Raw genomic sequence first — 12,909 nt, 5'->3', positions numbered from 1 at the left:
ACGAAACCGGAAATGTTTAGCCGGCACCAAACAGACTCAGTATTCGGAAGTTCTGGCAATACAAAAATTTCAATGCCTTTTCTAATGAACAGAGCTACGCCCCCTCCTCTAGCAAACTGCCTGTCGTTTCTGATAACCGAGTAATCTGGACGCAAAAATTCTACATCTGATATGGAGTTGTCCAACCATGTTTCTGTTACGCAAATAACTGACGGAGTGTAACATTCTACAAGCCAATTGAAATCTTCAATCTTATTAAGCAAGCTTCTAGCATTTAAGTTCAAAAGAGTGAGTTTCTGTTTTTCTTTCTGCTCATTTCTACCTTTCTGCTCATTAACGAGTCACTCTGTGTCCCTAGGCACTGCAGCACGTGCAGCCTTGACAAGCCTTTTGGAAACATTATCCCAAGTGTAACGAACACTGTCGACTATAAGGGAATCGTATTGCAACCTATACTTATCTGCTTCTTTGCGGATATCAACCGAGTTGTCCCAGAGAGCCTTCCTAATGTGCCGTACACGCGCAGAAAAGTCTTCGCTAATGTGCGTATCAGATCCTTTTAGTTTTCTGGCGTTTTTAAGGATGGAAAGCTTGGTTCTAAAGTCTAGCAGTTTAAAAATGACAGGTCTCGTCTTTTCAGTTGTTTGCTTGCCAAGCCTGTGACAGGGTTCAATACCTTCACATTGGATTCCAAGTTTGGAATACAGTAACTCCGATACAGAAGCCAATAGCCCCTCAGAAGTTTCATTTGATGGTTCCTTCAAGCCATAGATGAATAAGTTATTCCTACGGGATCGGTTTTCCAGGTCATCATTTTTGCTGTCAAGTTTGGTAATGACTCAAGTAACACTTGTTGCTGGGCTAGTTGGTGCATTTTTTCTTCGTACAAAAGCTAGCGCAAAAACACGACACACACAAGAAAGACAGGACAACGCGCTGTCTACCTTTCTTTCGCGTAATGACATCTTGAAGATTCTCAACAGTTATCTCAAGATCATGAACACGCTGAAGAGCGTCGTTAGCAGTTGAAGCCAACGCCTCTATGTGCGTAATACGCTGTTCAAAGGTAGCCATTCTAGAGTTGAGCGCGGAAAGCTCTGCGCTGATTCGTGCTTGTCCAGCTAGCAGCTCCGTTAGCATTTCCTCTGACTTTGGGCCTGGATTTGCCTCGACATCGCCGGACAGTTGCAACAAAATTCTTAACGAATGCAGTAGGCAAGAAAAAATACACACAAAGTGCTGAGGGTCTGGCAGCAGCAATAAGAAACGATTATCGCTCCTATAACATTTGAAAGCGTATTTGTGGCCTACCTGCAAAATGAAGCACACGTGTTTGCAAGAACCGTTCGCCATGCCGCTGCCAGACCCACTGAAGAGGATTGGCCGGTGTGTTGCTTTTATATCCCGTCGGGTCCGTGTCGATGACGTTCCGGGGTTGTGCCATGCGTGGTCGAGACAAGCGAGATCGACGGAAGATGAGGCTATGGTTGCATTGCCATCTATCGGTTGACAGCAGGAACTGAATGGAGGGCCCGTGAGCGTGCATTTTCCATGAAGGAAGCTTGAAGAAGAAGCATTGCTCAGGAAGTATGGTCCAGCGATGCTTGCGGCTATCTGCAAAATGAAGCACACGTGTTTGCAAGAACCGTTCGCCATGCCGCTGCCAGACCCACTCATTATCCAGTTATCCAGTTATATCGCTCCACCGCCTGCCCTTCGAAGTGCGGATTTGTTTTTAGAGCGCAGCTCTTTGGCGTCCGTTCCTGGGTTTCGCGTCGTCGTCGGCGTTGTCGTCGGCCTCGTTACCAGCTCCGCCCCCCTTTCATAAGAGGATTCTGGTGTGGGCTAGTTGGTTCATGCTTAATAAACAGATTCACAACAGCGCTACGGAACAAGGACACAAGGAACACGAAAAACACAGGACGGGCGCTGACTACCAACTCTTTATTGCGTGAAAAACCAGCACAGATTTATACTATTTCCTGGACCACGTGATGCACTGTCAGCCACGGGACACAGCGAAGGAACGCTTCACACGTTTGGGGAGTCATCACACAGCTCGACAGAACTCATAAAACGTGCATGCACTATCAAAAAATATAGCATTACCAAGCTAATGATAAAGGGACTAACAGATACAAAGATGTGCATGGACCAGCTACAGCCAATGACAACTGCAGCTCAGATAGGCAAGAAAATGAGTACTTCAAAGCAAAGCGGAATCTTTGGGCTACGTAAAAAACATTCAAGAGAGCGAGAAGGCGTAAAAACATGAGAAAAGCATGAGCAAAATGGCGATGAAAAAAGTAAAAGTTGCTAGGCAATAGGCACAGTCAGCAGGCTAAAAGCGAAAACAAGAAACCGACACCAACAAATAACACGGTAAAAGTAACAATCGTTAAAAAGGGAAACTAAAAGAAAGAACAAAAACGTGAACCACCACCGGCCAAGCAAAGAAGACGGTAAAACAACTAAAAGTCTTTAAAAGACAGAGGAGCAAAGTTCCGCATAAGGTCAACAAACAAAACAACGCAAAATAAAACACTATAAGGTGAGATGCAGGAAAAACCGTTTGTCAGGATGTCTAGCAGTTAAAACGCAAGAATCGCGTCCGTTCAAGAAAGGACCTTTCTTTCTCCTGTAAACAGACAGATGAGCTGCTGATGCACTCGTCCCCAGCCTTTTCAATCAAAAAACCTTCAATAATCTCCCTTTCTACTCTACTCCTTGCGGTCGCCAGAAACTTGGTGTCTGAAAACATAGGTCGACAATCGTGACGGGGTTGGTTACAATGTAGTGCCATGTGGCTCCCAGACTTGTTTTTTACATTCAGGAAGTGTTCGCTTGCTCTGTCATTGAAGCAGCGTCCGGTCTGGCCGATGTATACTTTTCCACAAGTGAGGGGAATCTGGTAGACAACTGCGGATCGACATTCGGTGTACTGACGGGAATGTTTTACTGAGCAGGTCGCCCGCTTCTTCCGGTTTACCATCGGACACACTCTTGCCAACTTACATGGGGCAGAAAACACAACGTTCACATCGTACCTGGCTGCAACCTTCTTAACATTGTGCGATAGCTTATGGATATAAGGAATAACGGCAACACGTTTCCTTTCCCTGGGCTCTCTCCTTCCCTCTCCTAGCTTCATTTTCTGTAGTAAGGCTTCGCACAGGCCTGCTATGAGGAAAGGTGAGTAGCCAGCTAAAAGAAGGCGTTCAACCTGGTTATCAAAGCTGTAATCAGCCATGTGCTCGCAACTTTTTGTTAGTGACGCATGAAGTGCGCTAGTTGCGACTGCCCTCTTGACAAGTTTGGAATGCGCACTGTCGAAGGGGAGCAAACCTTTCTTCGATCTAACGTTGTACGACCAACACACTCGCTTACCACTAAAAACCAGCAACAGATCTAAAAACTGGATCCTGTTCTCTTTTGGCATTTCCCACGTGAAGTTCATTCCACCAGAATAGTCCTTGAACACTCCGACGATGTCCCTGACGGCTTGTGGCATGTCAATAGCAGCAGCACTGTCTAACACTATGAGGAAATCGTCCACGTACCGATAGATCTTGACGATGTGCTTGTCATGTAGACGTTCTTGAACTGCCCGGTCCATGGTGGACAAGAAAATATCCGAGAGCACCGGGGCAACGGAGGAACCAATACAGATTCCCGATTTTTGTATCAGGAGCTGGTCTTTGTACGACACTACTGTGGATTGCAGGTAAAACTGAAGTAGGGTGATGAACCTGTCTTGACCTATTCCGGTTGCATTCTGAAAGCTGATGGCTCCGATCTCGTCTATCCTTTGGATAACAGCTGTGAAAAGTCCTTCATGGGGAATGGAGTAAAAAAGGTCTTCTACGTCAATTGAAAAGGCCGTAGCAGCATCTTGCATTCCTTGGCGTAGGTCCTCGACAACTTCCAAAGAGCTGCGTACTTGAAATGGGTCAGCTCCAGTCAAAAGGTTCAAGCTGTCACGAAGGAAATGTCCAAGGTGTTCCTGCCAGGTGCCTTTTTCCGAAACTATACTTCGTAGCGGACAATCAGGCTTGTGGGTCTTGCCTGAGAAGAACATTTCAAGGCATCCACTTTTTGCTTTTTCCACTTTTTTTGCTACTGTTTCAAAATGACATTCTTTTAAAAGACGGATCGCGGCTGATTTCTTCCTTGCCTCTCGAGACTTTACGTTCTTAAAATTCTTTGCTATGGCAGCCAGTGCCTTGTCATTAAAAACACCACTCGGCATTACAACAAATTCGCCTTCTTTGTCTGCCTGCATCACATTTAGGTTGTTGTCTTCCATAAATTTCGTGACTTTCACGAGGGGCGGACGTAGCTTCCGGCCGTGACTCACGTTTTTGATGACGCAATCCACACCGTCTCCGATGAGCCGTTCCTTGTCCTGGGTGTGCGTTCGGTCTGCCACCTCCCTGACCATTGCCAACAACCGGGAAGGAGTAGCAGTAGGTTCATAGGAGTACTTAGGCCCTTTCTGTAGAATATTCCTGATGTCCTCTGGAAGTCTGGCGTTTCCGAGAACGGTGACTTGGTTTTGGTTGGACGATCTTCTCTTTGCGCCGAGCAGGGAGGCTGAGGCGTGCTCGCTGCCACAGAAACTCTGTGCTTTGGGCTGTGAGCCTCTTGTATTCCTGCAATTTCCTGGCTTCGCCACGGCTTCCACACTCTTCCTGGATGACACATCTGAGGCAGTCCTGGTATAACCTAACCTGTCGCCAGTACTCCGACTTCAGCACCTTGCCGACGCGTCGTGCGTGGCCCCAGGATGGCGCCATTCCACCAAACAAGGTCTGAATCTCTAGAGGGATTATTCTTCTCTTGAGGCAGTACGAGAGCACTCTCGACTGGCAGGTGGTGACAGCGACCAGGTTGACCAGGGATATAGCAGAATCGTGCTTAGGTCGTTGACAGAAAAAAGAGCCCAATGTAGGAGAAATATATCCCTGCTATATCCCTGGTCAACCTGGTCGCTGTCACCACCTGCCAGTCGAGAGTGCTCTCGTACTGCCTCAAGAGAAGAATAATCCCTCTAGAGATTCAGACCTTGTTTGGTGGAATGGCGCCATCCTGGGGCCACGCACGACGCGTCGGCAAGGTGCTGAAGTCGGAGTACTGGCGACAGGTTAGGTTATACCAGGACTGCCTCAGATGTGTCATCCAGGAAGAGTGTGGAAGCCGTGTCGAAGCCAGGAAATTGCAGGAATACAAGAGGCTCACAGCCCAAAGCACAGAGTTTCTGTGGCAGCGAGCACGCCTCAGCCTCCCTGCTCGGCGCAAAGAGAAGATCGTCCAACCAAACCAAGTCACCGTTCTCGGAGACGCCAGACTTCCAGAGGACATCAGGAATATTCTACAGAAAGGGCCTAAGTACTCCTATGAACCTACTGCTACTCCTTCCCGGTTGTTGGCAATGGTCAGGGAGGTGGCAGACCGAACGCACACCCAGGACAAGGAACGGCTCATCGGAGACGGTGTGGATTGCGTCATCAAAAACGTGAGTCACGGCCGGAAGCTACGTCCGCCCCTCGTGAAAGTCACGAAATTTATGGAAGACAACAACCTAAATGTGATGCAGGCAGACAAAGAAGGCGGATTTGTTGTAATGCCGAGTGGTGTTTTTAATGACAAGGCACTGGCTGCCATAGCAAAGAATTTTAAGAACGTAAAATCTCGAGAGGCAAGGAAGAAATCAGCCGCGATCCGTCTTTTAAAAGAATGTCATTTAAAAGAATGTCTTTTAAAAGAATGACAAAGAAGGCGGATTTGTTGTAATGCCGAGTGGTGTTTTTAATGACAAGGCACTGGCTGCCATAGCAAAGAATTTTAAGAACGTAAAGTCTCGAGAGGCAAGGAAGAAATCAGCCGCGATCCGTCTTTTAAAAGAATGTCATTTGGAAACAGTAGCAAAAAAAGTGGAAAAAGCAAAAAGTGGATGCCTTGAAATGTTCTTCTCAGGCAAGACCCACAAGCCTGATTGTCCGCTACGAAGTATAGTTTCGGAAAAAGGCACCTGGCAGGAACACCTTGGACATTTCCTTCGTGACAGCTTGAACCTTTTGACTGGAGCTGACCCATTTCAAGTACGCAGCTCTTTGGAAGTTGTCGAGGACCTACGCCAAGGAATGCAAGATGCTGCTACGGCCTTTTCAATTGACGTAGAAGACTTTTTTTACTCCATTCCCCATGAAGGACTTTTCACAGCTGTTATCCAAAGGATAGACGAGATCGGAGCCATCAGCTTTCAGAATGCAACCGGAATAGGTCAAGACAGGTTCATCACCCTACTTCAGTTTTACCTGCAATCCACAGTAGTGTCGTACAAAGACCAGCTCCTGATACAAAAATCGGGAATCTGTATTGGTTCCTCCGTTGCCCCGGTGCTCTCGGATATTTTCTTGTCCACCATGGACCGGGCAGTTCAAGAACGTCTACATGACAAGCACATCGTCAAGATCTATCGGTACGTGGACGATTTCCTCATAGTGTTAGACAGTGCTGCTGCTATTGACATGCCACAAGCCGTCAGGGACATCGTCGGAGTGTTCAAGGACTATTCTGGTGGAATGAACTTCACGTGGGAAATGCCAAAAGAGAACAGGATCCAGTTTTTAGATCTGTTGCTGGTTTTTAGTGGTAAGCGAGTGTGTTGGTCGTACAACGTTAGATCGAAGAAAGGTTTGCTCCCCTTCGACAGTGCGCATTCCAAACTTGTCAAGAGGGCAGTCGCAACTAGCGCACTTCATGCGTCACTAACAAAAAGTTGCGAGCACATGGCTGATTACAGCTTTGATAACCAGGTTGAACGCCTTCTTTTAGCTGGCTACTCACCTTTCCTCATAGCAGGCCTGTGCGAAGCCTTACTACAGAAAATGAAGCTAGGAGAGGGAAGGAGAGAGCCCAGGGAAAGGAAACGTGTTGCCGTTATTCCTTATATCCATAAGCTATCGCACAATGTTAAGAAGGTTGCAGCCAGGTACGATGAGAACGTTGTGTTTTCTGCCCCATGTAAGTTGGCAAGAGTGTGTCCGATGGTAAACCGGAAGAAGCGGGCGACCTGCTCAGTAAAACATTCCCGTCAGTACACCGAATGTCGATCCGCAGTTGTCTACCAGATTCCCCTCACTTGTGGAAAAGTATACATCGGCCAGACCGGACGCTGCTTCAATGACAGAGCAAGCGAACACTTCCTGAATGTAAAAAACAAGTCTGGGAGCCACATGGCACTACATTGTAACCAACCCCGTCACGATTGTCGACCTATGTTTTCAGACACCAAGTTTCTGGCGACCGCAAGGAGTAGAGTAGAAAGGGAGATTATTGAAGGTTTTTTGATTGAAAAGGCTGGGGACGAGTGCATCAGCAGCTCATCTGTCTGTTTACAGGAGAAAGAAAGGTCCTTTCTTGAACGGACGCGATTCTTTCGTTTTAACTGCTAGACATCCTGACAAACGGTTTTTCCTGCATCTCACCTTATAGTGTTTTATTTTGCGTTGTTTTGTTTGTTGACCTTATGCGGAACTTTGCTCCTCTGTCTTTTAAAGACTTTTAGTTGTTTTACCGTCTTCTTTGCTTGGCCGGTGGTGGTTCACGTTTTTGTTCTTTCTTTTAGTTTCCCTTTTTAACGATTGTTACTTTTACCGTGTTATTTGTTGGTGTCGGTTTCTTGTTTTCGCTTTTAGCCTGCTGACTGTGCCTATTGCCTAGCAACTTTTACTTTTTTCATCGCCATTTTGCTCATGCTTTTCTCATGTTTTTACGCCTTCTCGCTCTCTTGAATGTTTTTTACGTAGCCCAAAGATTCCGCTTTGCTTTGAAGTACTCATTTTCTTGCCTATCTGAGCTGCAGTTGTCATTGGCTGTAGCTGGTCCATGCACATCTTTGTATCTGTTAGTCCCTTTATCATTAGCTTGGTAATGCTATATTTTTTGATAGTGCATGCACGTTTTATGAGTTCTGTCGAGCTGTGTGATGACTCCCCAAACGTGTGAAGCGTTCCTTCGCTGTGTCCCGTGGCTGACAGTGCATCACGTGGTCCAGGAAATAGTATAAATCTGTGCTGGTTTTTCCCCCTTTCATCCCCCCAGCGCTAGCAGCGACCGACTGATACCGCTGGATGCCGCTGACGCCGCTAGAGAGTCAAGATAACGTGACTGCATAGAACACCGTCGCCGCCATGCAGAAAGAGGAGGAAAGAGTCCCCCCCCCCCCCCCCCCCCTGTTCTTGTGTGGCGGATAGGGTGCTCTTCAGTTGCCGACGCGCCGGTTATTTCACGTAGGCCCCGGCACGTCGACGAATACGTGACCACCTTCCCACGGCTAGACCTGGTTCTTAGCGCTGCGGAAGCGAGGGTATCATATTGTTTGTGTCGGCATCGGCGACGTTGTCCCTGAAACCAACTCCGCAGCTGGGGTTGACTCACTATCGAAAAGGTGAAACAGCTTATTTGCTGCGCTCAAATTTCGCATTAGGAAGTAACGTAATCGTCGATAATTTTTTTGTTGACTGTGCGCTTTATTTCAAGCCTGCCTCCCAGTCAAATGTTTTGCGTTGCTTTGTCTTTGTACAATGGAGCTCAACCCACATATTGATGTATGCACTGACTCCTTCTGGTGCTGCCAACGGAGTGACAAGAGTACCTAGCAGATAAATTAAGAAAAAAAATTAAAATGACTGGGAGTGGAGCCTCTGTCTGAACTGAGACAATGTTTGAAAGCCTGCCATTTTTACAGCAGTAAGTTTAAAAAAGCTTTGCCTATTTCGTGCGAAATCGAAACTGTTTTGGTCATTGGCATTTCAAGCCTGGTAGAAACCACGTATCTCGGAGACACCTCGCCACCTGCTGCCACCAGTGATCGCACCCGCTTACGCCACAAGTCCTTTGTGGATCAGGCCGACATGTCGCAGGAATGAAAAATACAATTACTCACAGACTTTACCATATTAGGGATGTGTAATTTTTTCAAGCTTGAGATAAACATAACACGAAAAGCGCATGCGACTTCTCTGGGCTTCAATATCCGCCGTTATCGGTCTCCTTGTATCCTACCAGAGACCTAGGGCTCTGTTGCAGCTCTAAGAGCTTTATCTCGTTGTCCAATGAGTAGTTTTTGTCTTCTTTTTATTTTCCACGTTCTGTCCAGTTTTGTCTTTCTCATGACTCGCTCCTTTCCTTATATGATGCGCAGCAGCCTTCAGCCGCTTATTCATCGGCCCTGGCGACGTATCTAGATTCTTTAGCAATGCATTCTGCCGCCTTCAACACCTTATTGTTGTGCACGCCTACATGAAGCTGCTTTGCTAAAAATGTAGTTAGGTTGACGCTTAAGCTTTGCCTTTGCAGTAAGTGCGATAGCGCATTTCTTTCCTTTTTCCTCTCTTTATTCCTTTTCATTCTCACTCTTGACTGAATACCAATCCACAATCACATTACCGATCACGGTCATTGATTACAAGTTCATTCACCGATCACATTATCTGTTACCAGTCGCCAATCAGTATCTAGGTTACACTGTAAGACCATTCGTTTCAGCACAGTCACTTCGAGAAATTCGGACGAAGTGGGTTCCTATCCCACCGGCGCCATATGGTTCTTTTTTCGCCTGCTTACGAATCAATTCTCTTGTAAAATATATATCTTAATTACCTTCCATCGATGTACACTGAAAGTAAAAAAAAAGAAAAACATCCCCTATGCTCCTTGGCTTCGGTGATTGTTGGCTTCCGTCACGTCGGTCATAACGAGCCCCTCCTCTTCCTTCTATTATGTGCGCAGTAGCCTAACAACGGCCTCGATTCTAGCAGCCTTGATGCCATATGCAGCAGAAGAAGGTTCTCGCACAACTTTCGCCCTCTAAGCTCTGTCAGGTTCCTACGTGTCACTCGCGGTAACACACGACGCTCTACGCACGCCACTACGGGCGAGGGTGGCGCCGGCGATCACTCTCAAGGCTCGGCTGCACTACGCACAAATTCTCCCGAAAGCTGAAGATTGGAAAGCCGTCGCCAGGGCTCTTTTGGTAGAGCACCGCACGCCAAATTCGGAGGTCCTGGGTTCGGAAACCACCGGTGCCATGTGGTTGTTTTTGACCGTGCTTTTTAATCAAGTATGTTTTAAAAACAATTATTATTCTCGCATTGATGAACATCACAAATTAAAAAAAAGCAAACGTTTCCTGTGCGTATTTATATCAGTGACTATTCATGTCCCTCATATGTGTTTCACTGCAGTTGTTGAGCGTAATTTTTTGGCAAGAAGAGCTGAAATTATACCTGAATTCCGAAGCCAGCCAATTACCAGTGCTTTAAAAACATCGAGAGGATGTTTCCACCTGCGCTGCACAAGTACACCCGAAGTAATAACTGTATGGAACGCACACCTAAAATCCTTCCATCTAAAAAGGCAGAGTGTAAAATCCTAATTCAATTGCTCTCTTTTCGCGTAGTCTGGAATTATTGTAGCCTCATATTGAGCTCGTGGTTTATAGCTGGCAGCATACCTGCTTAAGCAGTACAGCCTTTATCGACAGCTATCCATTTCGTCTCGCACGAAGTTGTGAAGGCGGGTGTTTCTCCTGAAACTGCGATGGCTATATTGCGTAACGAACTCACATTGTATCAGATTCGCGCAAATATTGAGAGCCGGACATGTGGTTTACACCTCCTTGCACATGTGCATATACAGTTCAACTGTATATGCACATACGAGGCAGTAGCATTCTACATTCGCTTTGCTTCGTCACTTCATGGATTATGTTTGAATTGAAGAAAATAGCGCCAGAGCATGCAGACCACGAAAAGACAAGGACGAGACACAAAGCGCTAACTCACAACTAATTTTATTGAAACCAGGCAGCGCCTTTATATGGCGAAGTTTCACTGAAAAAGAGGGAGGAGGGCAGGAAAGGTAAAGATATCAAAGCGACCATCACAGCGAGCACACATGAGGAAGCGGTAACTAAAACAAAAACAAAAATGTTAACAAAGATTATTTAAGGGCGGCATCTAAGAATTCGAACTCGGATGAAAAAAGTGAAACAGATGGGGTGCTGACACACCTATTGCCAAGTTTTCTTATGTGAAAAGCCTCCAGACATTCACGTGCCTTCTTATCTGCGCTTTTGCCAAGAATCTTAGTCTGACTGAATCGTGCCTCGCATCCGTCGCACCCCATAATATGCGCTACCAAATGTGCATATTTATCCTTTAAATCTGGTAAATTTCGGGCATGTTCCCCCAAGCGCTCGTTGATGCAACGCCCAGTCTGGCCGACATAGGTCTTCCCACACGTTAAGGGGATAGCATAGACCACTCCTGCGGAACACAAGATGAATGGAGAGTCGTGCCTTATCTGGCAACCCCGCTTTCTTGAGCTGCAAATACGGGGGCACAGCTTTTTCAGCTTGTTGGGGGCGGAAAAAACGACACTCACCCCATGCCTGTTGGCCACTTTCTTCAAGTTGTGAGCAGTTTTGTGCAAGTAAGGCACCACCAACGGCTTCTGTGACCTGCAACGATCCTCTCCGGAGTTTCTTCGTGTTCCTTGCTTAAGTTTCTTTAGAAGGGTCTCGCAGACAGCAGTCAACACTGAGCAGGGGAACCCAGCCGCCGAAAGCCGGCTCACCTGATTGTGGAAGCTAGCTTGCAACCGATGCGGGCACGACTTTTTCAAAGAAGACTCCAAGCAATGCGACGCTATTGCTCTTTTCACCGTCTTTGAGTGCATAGAATCATAAGGCAAAAGATCTTTCTTCGCGCGCGGGCCCCAGCAAACATGTCTCTCAAGAAAGGTTAGTTTCAGATCTAAAAATTGTAAGACGTTACCCGCGCGCGAAGAAAGATCTTTTGCCTTATGATTCTATGCACTCAAAGACGGTGAAAAGAGCAATAGCGTCGCATTGCTTGGAGTCTTCTCTGAAAAAGTCGTGCCCGCATCGGTTGCAAGCTAGCTTCCACAATCAGGTGAGCCGGCTTTCGGCGGCTGGGTTCCCCTGCTCAGTGTTGACTGCTGTCTGCGAGACCCTTCTAAAGAAACTTAAGCAAGGAACACGAAGAAACTCCGGAGAGGATCGTTGCAGGTCACAGAAGCCGTTGGTGGTGTCTTACTTGCACAAAACTGCTCACAACTTGAAGAAAGTGGCCAACAGGCATGGGGTGAGTGTCGTTTTTTCCGCCCCCAACAAGCTGAAAAAGCTGTGCCCCCGTATTTGCAGCTCAAGAAAGCGGGGTTGCCAGATAAGGCACGACTCTCCATTCATCTTGTGTTCCGCAGGAGTGGTCTATGCTATCCCCTTAACGTGTGGGAAGACCTATGTCGGCCAGACTGGGCGTTGCATCAACGAGCGCTTGGGGGAACATGCCCGAAATTTACCAGATTTAAAGGATAAATATGCACATTTGGTAGCGCATATTATGGGGTGCGACGGATGCGAGGCACGATTCAGTCAGACTAAGATTCTTGGCAAAAGCGCAGATAAGAAGGCACGTGAATGTCTGGAGGCTTTTCACATAAGAAAACTTGGCAATAGGTGTGTCAGCACCCCATCTGTTTCAATTTTTTCATCCGAGTTCGAATTCTTAGATGCCGCCCTTAAATAATCTTTGTTAACATTTTTGTTTTTGTTTTAGTTACCGCTTCCTCATGTGTGCTCGCTGTGATGGTCGCTTTGATATCTTTACCTTTCCTGCCCTCCTCCCTCTTTTTCAGTGAAACTTCGCCATATAAAGGCGCTGCCTGGTTTCAATAAAATTAGTTGTGAGTTAGCGCTTTGTGTCTCGTCCTTGTCTTTTCGTGGTCTGCATGCTCTGGCGCTATTTTCTTCAATTCAAGTATGCACCAACTCGCCCAAGAAGAAGTGTTAATGGATTATGTTCTCTGTCCATTACCAGA

General features: G+C 46.7%; 1 protein-coding gene across 1 annotated transcript; it reads right to left on the bottom strand.

Moving 5' to 3' along the window:
* Positions 1 to 341: 341 nt before the first annotated feature.
* LOC149334665 (uncharacterized) lies at positions 342 to 4,796 on the bottom strand. Its single transcript, XM_089557976.1, has 3 exons — positions 4,544 to 4,796; positions 945 to 1,499; positions 342 to 838 (listed from the first exon to the last, which is right to left on the bottom strand). Exons 1-3 carry the CDS (start codon positions 4,794 to 4,796, stop codon positions 342 to 344), a joined length of 1,305 nt encoding a protein of 434 aa, XP_089414102.1.
* Positions 4,797 to 12,909: the final 8,113 nt, after the last annotated feature.

Source organism: Amblyomma mixtum, chromosome 8 (genome assembly GCF_055824585.1).
Source record: "Amblyomma mixtum isolate Tamu chromosome 8, ASM5582458v1, whole genome shotgun sequence".
Lineage (NCBI taxonomy): Eukaryota > Metazoa > Arthropoda > Arachnida > Ixodida > Ixodidae > Amblyomma > Amblyomma mixtum.
This window is presented reverse-complemented; position numbering and strand designations above follow the sequence as displayed.